General features: G+C 54.1%; 1 protein-coding gene across 4 annotated transcripts in view; it reads right to left on the reverse strand.

Moving 5' to 3' along the window:
- Positions 1–17163, reverse strand: part of RAB11FIP4 (RAB11 family interacting protein 4) — a 116862-nt gene that overhangs the window by 14166 nt on the left and 85533 nt on the right. For all 4 annotated transcript variants that reach the window (XM_059147641.1, XM_059147643.1, XM_059147644.1 and 1 more), the window contains 3 exons: positions 2494–2714; positions 801–995; positions 134–268 (listed from right to left, as the gene is read on the reverse strand). In XM_059147641.1, the coding sequence (XP_059003624.1) occupies positions 134–268; positions 801–995; positions 2494–2714 (551 nt within the window). The remainder of the gene's footprint in view (positions 1–133; positions 269–800; positions 996–2493; positions 2715–17163) is intronic.

Raw genomic sequence — 17163 nt, forward strand, 5'->3', positions numbered from 1 at the left:
ATCCTCCTCTGACAGTGCTCTCATCGCCCAGACATAGTGGGGCCACCTCGCCTGCGGCTTCCCCTGCTGGGTCCCCCCACCCTGCCCACCTAGCCCTGGCCTCCCATCCCTTGGCTGGCTCCTGGGGCCCCACCTGTTGGCCTTCAGGTTTTTCAGTCGGGCTTCCAGGTCATTCAGCAGGTTGATTTTCTTACAACACTGAGAGCAGTAAACATCCAGCAATTCGCTGTTGTAGGTGTGGCGCATTTTCCTAGGAGTCTGCCCCGCGCTGAATCAGGAGAGAGAAGGAAATCATGCTCTGCTCTCCAATCTGCAGCCTCACCTCATCCTCCTGGGCTTGCTTTACCAGATTCCGCAATACTGGTGACCCTAGTGTGTGTTTAGGGGCAGAGGAAGTAGAAATACAGCAATAGATCTTCCTTCCCTTAATACTCTGACACGCCAATGAATGAGAAGCCCATTTCACAGATATGGCAACTGAGAGCTACACGCAGAGTAAGCAATGACGAGGTGTATGTGTTACTGAGAAGGATCCTTCAACCCCAAGGTTCTCCTAGGAAGCAAGACAAAGAAGACCCCTGAGTCTGCAGCCTCCCAGGTGGGTTTATTCTGTTTCCTCCTCAAGATAGAAGGAGGGAGAAGGAACTCTAGCTCCCCAACCAGCGTGCAGAGGCAGCACCCCCAAACCCTGGGAGCAGAACCCACGTAGCTTAGGACTCTGCCCTCTGAACACCCCTGGGACGAGGTTGGGTTGGTTCTGCCACTTCTCCTTGTACCCCTATTCCAGCCCCCGGGGCCACCTGGAAGACACTGAAGATCCCAGGTCCGAGTAGACGTTGGTCCTGGTCTCGTCATCGGGGCAGGGGCTGCTGGGGGCACAGTCCACGTCGTCCCCCTCCCCATAGTCTTCAAACTGCTCCTCATTGCTGATGAGCGAGGTGGTGGAGTGTGTGGAGAGGTCTGACGTGGTCATGGACGGAGCGTGGCCCAGGGACCTGGGTGTCAGAGAAGGCTGGCTGGTAACACAACCCTATCCACAGCCCGTGCTGGAGAAACCCACCAGCCTTCCGGGAGGTCAGTCAGTGCCCCAGAGATCAGAAGCCTGATCAAGTTTTTGCTTTTCAACCTGGCAATACACTTGGGGGACCTCATCCTAAGGTAAACACCTCACCACAGAAACGGTTTCTGCACAAGAGACGTCCAAACCAGAACAGCAGAACATTGCTTACCACCTAATGGGTTCCCTACACTGAGTCACAATAAATTATCATAACATATACAGTATAAAATGATACACTCTATACTGCTAATATTAGCGCATTAAATGATTAAGTTGCCATTGCAAAATTAGAATATGGATTAGGAAATTAAACTATCAAATTATAAGTTATCTAACTGTTGAAAGTCTGTAAATAATAGTAGCAATAATATGGAAAAATAAGAATGAATTAAAAGTTCCATGTAAAAACTCAAGCTGGAGAAAGTAAAAGGTATTTACAGAATAAGGAAAAGTAGGGCATAGAACTGTTTCCGTGGTCATGGGGCTGGGGGCTCGGTGGTGGGATAAGAACTAGCTCAGTTATTCCCCTCCATTCTCCCGTTCCAACCTTTTTCAGGTTCTGTTTAATTGACCTGGACTCTAATAAGAAATGAAGTTTTTTGTTTTGTTTTGTTTTTTAAAGAAATGAAGTTTTAAGAGAAAGAACCGCGAGCTACCAGAGGAGGCGCTCCTCCGGGTCTACGGAGGCGGCTTCTAGTCCAAAGAAGCCTCGCTGCAAAGAACATGGGTCAGAGACCCTAGGTCTCTCGGGGGTGACACCCTTCTCCCCCACCCCCGCCCCGCCTTGGCCTGTGACTGTGTCAGAGGCAGGCTGAGCCCTGACTGCAACCTGAGAAGGAACAGATCTTCCCTTTAGTTGTTGTGAGGTCGTGTCTGCGTATCATCACTCGTAAGAGACGGTCTCTCCGACCTACTAGGCCTCCACACTCCAAACCAGGCAACCAAGTGGGGTCAGAAGCAGTAATGCTCCCACACTGCCCTTGAGCAATCCTGGTCTCTCTTTCTCCCAGACATTTTACTAAAACTCTTGGCCGCCCGCCCCCACTGGGCTGGCCGGCTGCCTCCTGGTGACCGGTCCCAAAAACTAGGTAGAATGACCAAGTAGCAAATGGTCAGCCAGATGGTCAACAGGTCTGTGGTCCCTGACCAGTTGTCCTTGGTGGCTGGTCACAGTACCACTGACAGACTGTTCCCAGGACCCAAAATGGACAACAACTCCAAAGACCCCTGAGAACAGCCTGACTCGCAGACAGGCCCTGCACTGAAAAAATGTATGTGAAATTGCCTTTTTTTTTTTTTTCCCTAAGGTCAAAACTGATGAAGAATTGATGACTTCATATGCTCAACTGAGACCAACACCCTCTCCCTGCCCAAGTCTCCAGGCTGGCCTCAACTACCACCTTCCGGTTAATTGGAGCTCCAGACAGACTCACTTGTCCTCTGGCAGGAACAGGCCCCCGAGCCCTCCGTCCTTCTCCTCGGCGACTGACCCCTCCAGGCTCTGGGTGCTCTCCATGGGGCTGTCCATGTCTGACTCGGGGGGGCCCTCGAGTGGGGCCAGTGTCATAGCCTCTTCCTCGTCCTCGGGAAAGAAGCCAGGGTCCCTGGGGAGGAGCTCGCCATCAGCAAAGGTCAGGCCTGGCACCTCGTTGCCCTGGGAAAGACAGAGAGGGACAGAATGAGTGAGACTAGTTCCCTGAAGCCCAGCACACCTCATCAGACCACAAGGATGTCAGCAGGGCCAGGAACAGCAGAGGGTGGGGGACAGGGAGGCCCAGACCCCAGGACCTTGTGAACAGGAATGCCTGGCAGGTGATTTGTCTGGGACTTCTCACAGTGGCTGCCAGAAGCCCCGGGGACAGCCATCTATGGAGAGGGGGCCGGCTACATTGCTGAGGGCACCTGGACGGCCTCGTCAGGGTCCCCATCACGGTCTGCATAAGCAGCCAAATGCTTTGTGACGGAGTTAAGGGCAGAGCTGTAATGAATGGCCACCATTCACAACCCCAACCTAACAGAGCTGGAACAGCATGGAATCTGCCCGCCATGATTCCGGGTGTGTCAGGTGACCTCTGTGAAGCGCAGTTCTCCCCCCGAAATTGGGAAAGACAATGGGATCTCAGAGGATCACGGTGTCACACAGGCGGACCTCAGCGAATGAATCCTGGCCGTAAGATGGGGCTTCAGCCTGGGAGCGGCAGTCTGCCGGGGCCCACCCCAGCCATGCTGGGGAGTGAGAACACTGGGTCCTTTGATTCTGAGCTTGGGGGTGGTCCCCGGTGCCCAGAACAGCCCAGCCTGATGTCAGTACGGACGTACTTGCTGGAACCTCACCGTCCAGGTTAAGTGTTCTGGCTTTATTCAGAGCGCACCTGGTCTGAGAAGCAGCTCTCTACAAACCATTTCTTGGAGCTGCCACTTCCAAGGGGGCCCTGCCTCCCCCTGCTCCCTCTGTGAGATGTCAAGCTACACCTGAGGTTCTTAGGAGTGTTCCCTGGTGATGGCTGGCAGAGCCCTCGGTGACAAGTGCTCCCTGCAGCCCCAGGACTGTGAGAGCCGTGACCGAACAGAGCCTGGGTAGGACCTCCAGGTGCCTGGGATGAGAACAGGATCAGGCACATGTGAGGGAGGTGGTCAGTGACAGGCTTGGCTGGGCCCCCCTAGAAGGGAGGCAGGCAGCCCTCCTGGCGGTCTCTCCCGGCCAAGACCTCCTGCCCGAAGGAGAGACGACAATTAATGAGCTTGGCTCCTGCCTGTGCCCTGACTCTCGGGCCGAGCATCAGATGGACTAATAAAGTCGGCATCAGGCCACCAGGGTCCCCTGACTGCAGAGGCTGAGGGGCTGGGTAATTAAAACCACCTAGTGTTCACATGGCCCTTCCCACCTCGAGGTCACTCATCCAATCCCACACGGCTCCCAGCCTCATTGGATCTGGGGCCCTAAGCAAGGTCCCCGCACCGGTAAGCCTAAAGCTGCGTCCCAGGAGAAACCACCATGTACTAAGCAGTCCCCAAGGTCCAGAGACAGAGCTGAGCGTTAGCACAGAGTCTGTGGGCTCATGACAACGCTTCAGAACAGGGCTTCTTAGCCCCAGTTCACGAACGAGTGTATTCACGAGCTCAGAAGGTAGCCTGCCAGAACTCCAGAGCTCTTCCGGCCAGCAGGCCGAGGGCCCCCACCTCTCCGGCCACCACCGGCTTGGCTCCACTGCAACCCACACGTCACGCATTTTGCATCTCGGGGTGACAACGAGAAGAGTGCGCATCAGAGGGGCGTGTTGGTAAGTGTGGAGCCCAGCATTCCTGCCCGCGCCACCTGCTTCCCACCGTGGGCCAGGTGGGGGCCAGGCAGCCCAGCAGGGACAGCGGGGGCCCCAGAGGGGCAGTGCCCGGCTCTGTTCCTTCACCTGCGAGCTCTCTGCCTTCTCAGCCATGGCGGCAGCAGGAGCTTAATGCTTGCGAGGAAGGCCTGCCCCAGGGCTTCCAGGAGTCCATGGCCACTTCTGGTCTTCACAGCCCCAAGAGTCGGGTCTCCTTTCTCCCATGAGTCGAGGGACTTGCCTGGGGCCCCTAGGGAGTTGGTGGCAGGGCAGGACTGGACTGTGGGGTACTGGTGCCTATACTGCTCTCAAAGCTCGGTTGGCAGGGGTCCTGGGGGTCTGCTGCCCAGCACACTCCCCGGAGGCAGGCAGGGCCCTGAGTAGGGACCAGCAGCCATGCTCTGCAGGCGTTCGGCCCGGCATGCCGGTGGCTAATTCATGTTTGTTCCCTTGGACACGGAGATGTAGAGGCCCCGTTTTTTGCCAGGCACTCTGCCCAGAGACACCCAGCTCACGAAAGGCAGGTGGGGACCATGGCCTCCTCTCCCCGGATGTCCTAGAGCAACATACCCACTCCCAACAGCTGCGCCAAGAGGAAAGAATGGCCTGTCCTCAGCCACAGGCGGGCGGGAGGGGTCAGATGCCCCCACAGGGGTCACTCCACCCAAAAAGACCACCCCCTTCTCAGGCATAATTTTATCCTCTGATTGAGCAGAGTCCACATGTGCCTGGCCCTTCACAGTCGACAAAGCAGGTGGTCTGTCTCCCACACACACAGCCCCGGCTGGCCCTGACAACAGCCCCGGAGGAGATCCAGGATGCGAACAGGGCAGGGATGAAGGATTTGTAGTCTTTGTGGGACACCTGGGGAAGGTGAGGCTCAGAGTGGGCTGGCACTGCCCTAGGACTTCCTGCCACAGAAGCCAGACTCTTGACAGGCAGAGTCCTGGCCCCTCAGCGTCCCCTTGCTACACACACACACACACACGCATGCATGTGTGCACACACATGTACACATGCACACAGACTCTCAATCTCCAGTCTTTTCTCTTAAAATCAACTGCCTCCCCATATTAACACCTTTTCATTCAACCCACTGTGATTAGCCCAAGGTGAGTTAAAAATTCTAGGACTCCAAAACCCTTTTTAGTAGTTTCCCCCTAAATTCAAATAATATATAGACAGCTATAAAAAAAGTAACTAGATTCCCTGGTTGGTCGAGACAGTCAGTACTGATTTGGCATTTGTCTTGGACAAAAGTGGTCCCATCACCCCTGCTCCTGCCTCGGGAATGTCCTGAGCCTGCTCCCATCCCTTTGGGCCCTCTGGAGAAGGGCCTGGTGTAGCACCGGGCCTGGGAGGGGTGCTGCTGGAAGTGGGCACAGCCTGCTCTGATCCCAAACACCTCAGGAAAGGAGGCAAAGCATGGGCGGTAGCTGGAAAGTGCTAGACAGGCCACTAACTACTCATCGGCTTGGAGACTAGGAAGTACACCTTCCCCAAGCGGCTAGGTCTGGGGAATTATCAGAAACCAAGGGTTTCTAGAGAGATTGGAGGCCTGCAGCTGGGAAAACAGGTCCTAACCAGCTGCTCTGGAAGGGCAGGTCTGCATCTCCAGCGTCCCCCCTCCATATCCCCAGCCCGTCTCTGGCTGGGACTGGATGCAGCTGGGCCAGGCCAGAGGTGGGAACCCAGAGGCACACAGGCTGGCCATGGAGGCCCCTCTCCAGGGAGGGCAGCATTTGCCTGCCAGTAGGCCCCAAAGTCACTCCTTCCTCTGTAGGAAGTTGGCATGGGCTGAATTCAACAGCTGGTTAAAAAAAAAATACCCATGGTGGGAGAGGTCATCCCAGCCTCAGAGGGGCCAACAATGCCCTGCCGTCCACACTGCCAGAGGGGGCTACGGCAGGGCCCAGACCTGAGGACTTCATCTGGTCCTCCCCATCCCCCAACCGCCCCAGTGGCACTCCATCTTCAAGTCATGTACACCACTACTCCATTTTTGAGACAGCTAGAGCATGGACTCCAAAGGACCCTGCTTCTACATTCCCTGTGAGAAGGCAGGCCCTCAAGGCGGTCACCCCGGGGACGTCTGCGTCGGAACCCCCAGCAGTTGGCATCACAGGGGGCACATGGCCGGTGAGTGGTGGGTACCTGGGGCCGCAAACTGCACGGCAGAACGGGGCGCTGGGAAGAGCCCAGCTGTGGTAACCCCGAGGCCTCGGTGCCTGCCTGGCTCATTCGCTGGCCACTGTGCAACCCTGGGCAAGCTGTTCAGTCTCTGAGCCTCATCTAAAAACAGGGTTGGAAACAGCCAGCTGGCAAGACAGCCATAAAGAACCTACGTAGAACATTGCTCCGTACCTCACAGGTACTGGGAACATGGCAGAGAAGAGAGGGGCGCAGAATGGTGTTGGGAGCGAGCTCTAGAGGTGGACTGACTGGGTTCAAACCCCAGCTCCACCCCTCAGCTCTGCAACCTTAGGTTTACTGAACTGCTCTGTGCCTCAGTTTCCCCATCTGCAGAAGGGAGTTATTGGTCATCAGGAAACCAGTTAGTACACGTGTTAAACACACACAGAGAAGGATCAATAAATCTGAGCTATTATGGTCTTCACTGTGTTGAGAGAAGACAACCAGGCTGTCTCCAGGCCTGATGGCCTCTATCCAACCCCCTGGGACCCTACCCCGTCGACCCCCAGCGACACACCAGGTGGATGCTGGCTGGGTTCAAGCTTCTGGAAGCCTGAAGTTTGCAAGTTACAGAGGTGCAGGTGCTTCCTTTCTCCCCACTGGGGCCATCTTCCACTTACTCCCTTCCACCCACTCCCTCTGCACACTAATTACACAGTTTAGTAAGTGTCAGGCTGAGACACAGGCTGGGCAGGGGAGGCCAGGAGGCTCTGAGACTCCGGCTCATCCATCCCCAGCCCTGGCTGTAGCTCCACTTCCCAGGCAGTAACTCAGAGCCAAAGAACAGCTCTGTAGGGACAGGACTGGGTAAAAATAGCTCGATTCGGCACATCCCAGCTTTCCTCGCAGCCAGACACTGGCGGGCACACGTGAGACCCCACTGCAGGGAAGAGAGCAGGGAGGTGGGGGACACAAACCAAGCCTGGTGCAGGGGAGAAGTCAGGATGATGTCTGGGTAACGCTAAGCGGGTCGGGGGTGCAGGGGGCTGGGGATGAAATCCCTTGTCACAATCCCAGCCAACCCACTGCCTGGGAAGAGGGACAGGCCTGCTAGGGGTCTCTCTAGGTCTTCACCACAGGTAGCTAAAGACTAGGGAGCTAACTTGTGGATGCCAACAGCCCCAGGTCCAGAGAGAGGGAATCTGCTTACCTGGGCTGGGATCCCCTAGCCTCCATCACTCAGCCACCCATCCAGGCGTGGCAACAGCAGAGATTAGCAAGCAATCCAGGTTGTACCTGCCACCCCTCTTGTGGCTACCAACCCCTGCCCTGAAGCCAAGCCTTGCTCTGTGGGTGGGGGTCAGTGCACATCAGTGGCTGATACGGTTCTGGCTCAACAAAGTGTGGCTGGGCTGCCAGTCAAAGGGCGAGGGTGGGACTAAAGGGGCAGGTAAGCTTCTATAAAGGGAGGCTGGTGTCTAAGCCTCAACTTTGGAACAGAAGTAACCTTGGCTCAGATATGAGGCCCCGGCTTGTCCCCAGAAAGGTCAAGGGCAAAGAGGGGAGCCACTAGAGTTCATTTATCACCTGTCTTGGCCAATCCTGGGGACTGACTGCACATGGTCAGATGAAGAAAGCCCAAAGAGTCCCATTCTGGTGGGGGAGGCCAACGTTCAGAAGATAGGACAGACTGCCCTGTTCCCGTCCCCAGGGGCCAGATCAGAGAGTGGCCAGGATCACCCCTCCAGTGTGCACTTCCTTCCCTGGCCCCTGGACGGAAGTCCTAAGTTATCCTGTTTTATAGGTGGGAGAACTGAGGCTCTCAGGCAGACATGGTTCGGTTCTGGATCTGGCCCCCACCAGCTGTGGAACCTCAGGCTGATACTGGAGAGAAGAGAAAGAGAAAGTAAGGCTTGCGGTTCTCAAGAGCTCCCAGGCCATTTGCATAGAGCAAAGGCACTCCAATATGGAGGCCCGGCTATGGTACATGCCCCTACAGTGGAAGGGGTGTGGAAACCCAAAGGGCCTTCTTTTCCACGTTCTTAATCACACTCCTGCACTGTCTCTCTCCCCAGTCTCACGCTTCCCCTCTCCCAACAGACGCTGCTAAGGTAGTGTCACAGGAGTACAAGAGAAAGAGAAGACATGTAGCTCCCAGAAAAACTCAGAAATGAGGGTGTCTGACAGCCAGCCCCTCCCCCACAGCCAACCTAAGAGCCAGGGTAGGCAAATTTCCCGCACAGTGGCAAAGCAGAGGGACTGTGTCTTAAGGAATCTAATAGGGAGAGTCTGTAGCAGACCTGGCAGCACCCACACAGGCACTGGCCAGAGGGGTCTGGTCTGCCTGCCCCACATGGCCAGTCTGCCCCAAAGGCTGTGGGGTCTGACATAGCTGGCACCAGAGCTTGAGATCACTTAATGTCCATGCAGCCCTGCTAACCAGCTCCCCTATGTCCAAGTTCACCCACCCCCCTTTTGATCACAGCAGGCTTCTGGAAGCCTGTGACCGATGGGGAAAGTTGGGCTGCCCAAGCTCACAGCCAGGGCACGCTGCTCACTGTAAGTCAGTCAGCCAGCACTCTGGCTCTGCGGGTCCATGGAGAGATAATCTGTGGTCATGGGGTGGCATTCGAGTCCCAAAGGGGTCAGGGAAGGGCCACCACGGTCTGGTTTTCAAGCTGTTAGGCTTTGGGCCAGACTTCGGACCCCACTGGCAGCACCCGTCACAGGGGGTCACGCGCTCCACTGGGAGACCCTCCAGGCCCCCTTCCCCCACCACGCCACTTGCATTCCAAGAGCATGTCGAAGCATTTCAAAAGTCCACTCTTCAAAATTAAAAATGTATTACTAAAGCGCTAATGGAGAAAAAAAAAAGGAATAAAAAATGCTTAAGACATCTGAAAGGATACAGAAAAAAAAGAGGAAAAGAAGACCAAAGATCAGAACTCAACCATGGTAGCAATGCAGAAAATGAAAATGAAATAAAACCACATTATTAATAAACAAACACCACCAGACTAGATAAAGACAACAACTACGTGGTGTTTATAAGCAACACAACATAAACACCAGGACACAGGCCAAAAATAAAAGTCAATGGAGGGTGGGGCGCCAGGCTGGCTCAGGGAGTAGAGCATGTGACTCTTGATCTCAGGGTCAGGAGTTCAAGCCCCATGGTGGGTGCAGAGCTTACTTTCAAATAAACGAATGAATAGCGGTGGAGATTTTAATTCATCTCTCTTGGTAACTGATGGGGCAGGCAAACAACAGAATTAGAAGAGAGACGGAAGGTGTGAGCCACGCAAAGGAGACCTGGCCCAAATCGCACGCTGTCCCCAACTGCAGAATAAAACCGTTGGGTTGGAGATTGACGAGGAACTAGACTAGACACTGGCACGGTACCAAAGAACTACCTGACACCCTCTGAACACCCTCTAACCCCCCCCCAATATTTCGACTGTGGTAAAAACAGGCTATTGTCACTTTAAAACAGTGATCAAACCTAGCATCAACTAATTGCTGGACACAAGATTAAGGACAAGCCTCCTATGCTCAATTCTAATCAAGCCTTAAGATCTAACTTCTACTAGGGGTGTCTGGGTGGCTCAATCAGCTAGAGGTGTGCCCTCAGCTCAGGTCATGATCCCAGGGTCCTGGGATCAAGCCCCACGTCCTTGGGTTCCCTTAGTGAGGAGTTGGCTTCAGCCTCTACCACACCACCTCCACTCATGCTTGCTCTCTGGCTCTCTAATAAATAAAATATCTCAAAGTGCACTTCTTTTTTTTTTTCCCCAATTTATTTATTTTCAGAAAAACAGTATTCATTATTTTTTCACCACACCCAGTGCTCCATGCAATCCGTGCCCTCTATAATACCCACCACCTGGTATCCCAACCTCCCACACCCCCGCCACTTCAAACCCCTCAGATTGTTTTTCAGAGTCCATAGTCTCTCGTGATTCACCTCCCCTTCCAATTTACCCCAACTCCCTTCTCCTCTCTAACACTCCTTGTCCTCCATGATATTTGTTATGCTCCACAAATAAGTGAAACCATATGATAATTGACTCGCTCTGCTTGACTTATTTCACTCAGCATAATCTCTTCCAGTCCCGTCCAAAGTGCGTTTCTAACAAGTTCTTGGGTGATGCTGATGGTCCCAGGACCACACTATTAAGAACCACTGTTTTAGATTCATCAAGAGACAGAAAAGCTAAATGTTAACCTTGATTGGATCCCAGTTCAAACAAATAAGCAAACCACCACCTAGCTAGCAAGTCCTATTGGAGTCGAAATTGAAGCTGGAATATGGACTAGATATTGGGTGATATTAGGGAATTACGCTTGCTAATAGTTATGAAGGAACAGTACCCTTAGTTTTGATAAGGTCTTGCTTAATTTTCTTTCAAATGGTTTAGGGGGAAAAAAGTTACATGAGAGATAAAGCCAATACGGCTGAGGCCCTGGAGGGCAGCTGGGGCATGCAAATCCTTGCTGGAACAGTCTCCCCCACCAACCAGCACCATGATGGTCTGTCCTGGTTGCAGGGGCTGGCTTGGGCTCCAAATGAAACACTGTGGGGGAGTCCTCTTGTGTGGCTGATGGAGTCTGGCCACTGCAGGAGCTGGATGGTGGGCTCTGGAACCACCGGGCCTGGGGCGGGGGGTGCTTCAGGCAAAACCTTGGGGAGTTACACAGACTTCCTGGCCCCACGTTCAGTGGCTCCCCATAACCGGTTCTTACAGGTCTTTTGTTTGTTTTTCAGTATATTAGCAGAAAGATACATACATAAAACATGAAAGATAGTTGCCCCAAACTTGCTGAATGGGTTAAGGAAAAGTGGAAAATCTCTGACAAGTTTAGCTCCATTTAAACGGAACATGCAAAAGTGAAGCCTTCCTTAAAGAATGCTACACCCCGGAGCCAGGGTCAGCAGAAACAGGGAGCCTGGTGGACCAACACAACCAAGGGTCAGAACCCCACGAGGTGAATGAGGAGCAGTCTAGGTTCCGAATGGTCAGATCAGGCAGCAACGGTGGCTCAGGTTCTAGAAGGCGAACCAGGAATCAGAACGTTGGAACCTCATCCGAAGACAGCACCAAAGGGCCCATCATCAAGAGTGGGCCTTTGCCTGCAGGCAGAGCTGCCTCTCATCCCCTCCACTCAGGGCTCTTTCCCTAGATGCCGGGCTCTGCTCACACTCCTCTTCCTCCCCGCCTTGGAAGATGGCTTGAAGGAACTTCCTCTTATGGGCTGAACTGTGTCCCGTCACCCGCCAAATTCATATGTTAAAGTCCCAACCCCAGTACCTTAGAGTGTGACTATTTGGGGAGACAGGGTCTTTAAAAAGGCAATCATATTAAAAGGAGGGCATCGTGGTGGGCCTTAATTCAATGGTCTCGTATCCTAAAGAGGAGTAGGGGATTAGGACACACACACACAGACACACACACACACACAGACCATGTGAAGAGACAGGGAGAAGACAGCCATCCGCCAGCCAAGGAAAGGGGCCTCAGAAGAAACCAACCCCGCAGACGCCTCGATCTTAAAAGTTAGCCTCCAGAAGTGCAACAGAATTCATCTCAGTGGTTCAAGGCAGCCGGTGTGTGGTACTTAGCTGTTCGCTGATGACCGCCCTTTCCTCCCCCCACTCGGAAGCCTGTATGGTGCCCCTCGGCCCCGCCTGGATTTGTCCCCCACCTTCCCACCCTGATAATAAAGGCAAATTCCTTCTAGGTCAATTCAATTCTGCCTCCAAAGGGACCTACTGGGTCTCCAGAAGCTCATTGAGGGACTGGGGGTTTGTTTTCCTCTCTCCTCAAAAGAAACGCTGTCTTCTCTCTCGTGATCATTTGGAGGTACTGCGATTTCTTTTTTTTTTTTTTTAAAGATTTTATTTATTTGACAGGCAGAGAAAGAGAGAGAGAGAGGGAAGCAGGCTCCCTGCTGAGCAGAGAGCCCGATGCGGGACTCGATCCCAGGACCCTGAGATCATGACCTGAGCTGAAGGCAGCGGCTTAACCCACTGAGCCACCCAGGCGCCCCGGTACTGCGATTTCTAAAGAGACTCTGTTTTGCTGAAGCTGAAGCTTGGCGGATCTGTAATTATCAGAATGATGTTTTCCTAAACACCATGTATATAAATCTAAGTCATTATTTCCATTTCTTGTGTTCCCTCAATAGTGTATGTATTATGTTTTAATTTTAAAGGAACGTGTACATGGAGTTCAGCCAGAGACATTTAAAATGGCAAAGGCAATTTCTGTTTGCCTAGAACTGTATTTAGTGTAGTTATAATACAAATGTAAAAGTTATTTTACCTAAAAAGTGAATGGTTTACAAGAGGAGAGACCAGCAGTTAGGCCTGCAACTACAGTCTGAGCCGGGGCAGGCCACCTCTGCGGTGAGGAGCTCTCCGTAATTGAGCAAGATATTACCAGTTTATCCATGCCAGACGGTATTTCTGGTCCTTTGAAATTTCTTCCCTCTGCTGTGGTCAGTTTGGGGAAAAGGGCCCTCATCATTCCTGGGACACGTGGGCACCTTGCTCAGCCGGGACACCAGCCCCCCACCCCCAGACCCAGCCAGAACCGGAGCCAGCTTCCCCCTTCCCGGGTGGCTGTCTAGGGTCAGGCAGACACAACAGCTGCCTCTGGCTAAGTGATCCATCTCCAGGGAAAAACCATGGAGGGGAGGTGGCCCCACGGTGAACTTCTCTCCCGAAGGGAACAAGCCCTTGACAGGGGTGTGACTGTCCTAACAAAGCCCTGGGTCAGAGTGATCAGAGTGCCTCAGGGAACCTACCTCCTGAGCAAAAAGGGATCCAAAGAGGCCATCTAGCCTAACCCTTGCCCTGAAAGAGAGCCAACGGTCTTGATATTCAAGTGAGAACATGGACTCGAGAAGCAAACTGTTGGGGATTAGGAAAACAGAACTCAAATTGCTTCCACATCTGGAAACCAAGCCCAGCAGCCAGCCCCAAGAATTCCAGGCACGTCAGCTGTTGGCGAAGCTGCAGGTCAAGGGAGGTGTTTCCTGTGGGCCGGTACCCCTCTCCCTGCAAGTACCTACCCGAATCCACAGGGCCGGTCTACAACAAGAGGCCAGCTGGGGGAAGGGGACACACGGGAGTACCCCCCACGTGGCCAGTGTCTGCTCTGTGCTTTACTGAAAGGGTCTCATTTTCTGCCCCGCAAATCCCTGCACATAAATACCCTCTCCTCCTTACAGGTAAGAACCCAGTGTCCAGAGTTTAGTCTACCTTCCCCTGAAGTTATGCTGTGATTCTTCTCCAGAAGAATTGGGAGTCACATAAAAGGATAAGGCCACCTCACCCAGCGTGGGTGGTCACACAGAAAGGTAGAGTCACGTGAACCCGAGTCAGAAAGCCCTGGACATCAATCACCAGATCTAAATGCTCAAAATAAGATTTCCCAAGTATATGCTGGGAAGCGGCGTTCCCACCCGGCCACTGGATCTGCGGCTCCAAAAAACCACAGCCAGGGGTGTCGGACAACTAAAATGTCAAAGGCGAATCCACAGGCTGCACGTTGAAAGGGGCACACATCAAGGGCTCTCCTGGCTCTTTGAACAGGCAGCTATTTTGGGCCACAAATTATAGCTTTTAAAGATGTGGCTGTTTGAAGTGAGGGCTTAATTACTCACACAGTCAAGAGTTTGTGGGGCTTGCTTTGGGGGCTCCGTGTTTTACCACGATGCTAAGGAAGGGGTAGAGAGGAGCCTGGGATGGGCCGACAGTGGCCCAGGCCAGCTCCGCCGGCCAGGCAGAGCAGTGTTCCTTCACGGGGCACCCTCCCATGAGGGGATGTGAATTTCCCAGGGAGAGGCCACCATCTGCCTCAAGGAGAGTACACCCGAGCAGGGCTGACCCACCGTCTAGAGCTGGGGCCAGTACCTACCTCATCCCCTTCTTTGCATAGAAGCCCTCAGTCCGGGAAGGCTAAGCAGAGTGTTCCAGTGTTTACCCAGAGGTAACAGCCAGAGCTTGCAGGGCCAAGGGGATCCCTGCCTGGGATCAGGCAGGCCACGGACCAGGGAACTCCTCTGCCACCACTCTCCAGCCCCCCTGCCTCTACTGTTATAACCTTCAGGCATCTCCCATCATCCCAGAGTCCCAGCAGTGCTCCCAGCAGTGCTCCCAGCAGGCTCTGGTCAGGTGCTCCCTCCTATCCTTCTGCCTCTGCCTGGTCCAGTGCCTTGGGCAGGTGTCCCCAGGGCTGCTGTCGCACAGCCAGACTCACCAGAGTGTTGCTGGCCAGAGCACAGCTTGGGGGCCACAAGCCAGGGAGGCAAAGCCAGATCGGGTCCCTTCCCAGGCTGTCCCGCGGTAAGAACAGGTGAGAGCTCTGGGTCTGAACACAAGCCACAGCTTGGGGCTCAGAGGGCAGGTGGTGCCCAGTGGGAATACAAGGCTACAGAATGTCCAAGAAGGTCCCTGTCAAAGACCCCGTGAGCTTGCCAATGGCCACAAAACCAGGCCCCCGTCTCAGCCCAGCACACACAGCCCCGTCCCGCTGGTCTCAGTCTCCAGACATGATCCTGCCACCCCCTCCCCTTGTACCCCAAGCTCTTGTCGGACATGATCACCACCCTCACGCTCTGGCTCCTTATGCCTGAAACACAGTTCCTCCCTACGCCACAAAGGCCTGTCCCTAAACAAGGCCCAGTGAGAACATTACTATATCCAGGGGACTAATTCTTTGCCTCCATGCGGAGGGCCCTAGAGCCACCTCTAGGCACAAGTCCCATGAGCCCCTTCTCTGCTCCCATGACTCTCTCCCTAGGACTGGGTGAGGTGGGTGAGGTGCCTTACCCTCTCCTCCTCAGCCCGTGTACACCACTTTAAGGAGAGAAGGATGATCTGGGGCGGGGTGGGTGAGGGGAGTGATTTTCCCATCTCAGCACTGGCACAACTGACCCACCCACTCCCCTGTTCCCAGGAAGAAGACGTGTGGTATGGCAGGCTTGCTTCCTGCCAGGGGGGTCCCCAAAGGGGCCACCAGACCCGCTGACACAGGTATTCTGTAAGCCAACCTCAGCCTTGTCTCTCTCAGGGCTGGGGAGCTCATCATAGCCTCTGCCACACACCAAGGATGGGGGTCGACGCTTGTGCCAGAGTCCAGACAGCACCTAGAGGGGGCTGGGAACCCAGGCACCACACACAAAATTGAGGGAGCTGGGCTACTGGCTTTCACCAGGATCTCAAGAGGGGGAGAAACAGAGGGTCCTTCTGATGAGAATGAGGTCTCCCTCCAGCAGCAGCTCTCGCTGAGGCCCTGCTTGGGGTGGCCCATGGTCAGCTGGACGTCCCCACGCGCTGTAGTCCAGCACCTCACACAGCCCACTGCACTCTTAGCAAGCAGCCTACCTCATCAACCTCACTCCCCATAGGTATTGAGGTCCTGACGGCTCACCCCGTTCCGTCCCAGAGGCATGCATGCTGCCTGACACATCCTGCTCGCCCAGGTCCCTGTGCCTGCAACCCTGCAGTTCCCTGTCCTGAGCTCCTCCATCTGTCTCCCAGAGCCCCTAAAGAAACATCAAGTGGTCTTAACTGTTTGAGGAGGACCAGGAAAGAATACACCTATTAAGCGTCTAGCACGTACCAGGTACTTTTGTGCATCAACCACCATCCAGACGGGAAAACCCAGGCTCAGAGAGGTTAAGTAACCTGCAAAAGGTCACAGAGCCAGCAGGGCTGGGATGCGAACAGGTCTGACTTTAATGCAGCAGAAAGGGTACAGAAAACACAGACTACTCTCGGTGATGGCAGTGTCAGTTATGCAGCACTGGAATAGTCTTAGGTCGGGCCACACGGGCACTGGAAGCAGCAAGGTGGGCGGCACCAGAACGTGGGCTTGAGCTGAAGGCTGCCGGGAGCACAGCACATCACGCCATGGACCACGGCCGGCAGAGGCTCCGGGGCCTATGCCACCTGGCCACGAGGCAGGGCTCCCTCCCCTTCCCCTCCATGGGGAGGTTCAGAGAGGCTGCGTGTGGGGAGCTTTTACAGAAAGGAAGAAGAGAGACTGGAAGGAGAATTGCTAAAAGGAAACACATGTGGAAATGAAAACTCAGGCAAGGTGGGAGGAGGAGGGAAAGGAAGGAAGAAAAAGATGATGTTCAAGGATTAGAAACCAAGTCAAGAAGCCCTGATAAATAATACCCCCTTTCCCTCTGCTACCTTGCAAAGCCCGGTAACCTGCTCTCTGCCCTCACTTTCCCTCCTAGTCCAGTTGGAATGGGGCGGTGAGACCGGAGAGGAGACCCAGTAAGACAGGAAAAGATGCCTTATGCACAATCACGACAACTGTGGAGCCAGGACCGGCATCTGACATAAGAAGAACATGAGGCTCAGAGAGGTGGCTCCGCTTGCCCGAGGTCACACAGCTTGTGTGCGGCGAGGTGGGAATCAGAACCCAGGTCAGCCTGGAGTCCAGCCTTGTTCCCCTGAACCACATCGTAGTGAGTGTCCCCTCACATAACCCTCCCACCACTACAAGGTAGCTCTACTCCCTTCCTTGAAGAAACTGGGCAGGTTACATAAGCTCTCCAGAGGTCACCTACTTTCTGTGTTTCATGAAATCCGAGACGCCTTGGATTTTAAGGTACACTGTTATTCTAAGT

This window comes from Mustela lutreola, chromosome 15 (genome assembly GCF_030435805.1).
Source record: "Mustela lutreola isolate mMusLut2 chromosome 15, mMusLut2.pri, whole genome shotgun sequence".
NCBI classification, from domain to species: domain Eukaryota; kingdom Metazoa; phylum Chordata; class Mammalia; order Carnivora; family Mustelidae; genus Mustela; species Mustela lutreola.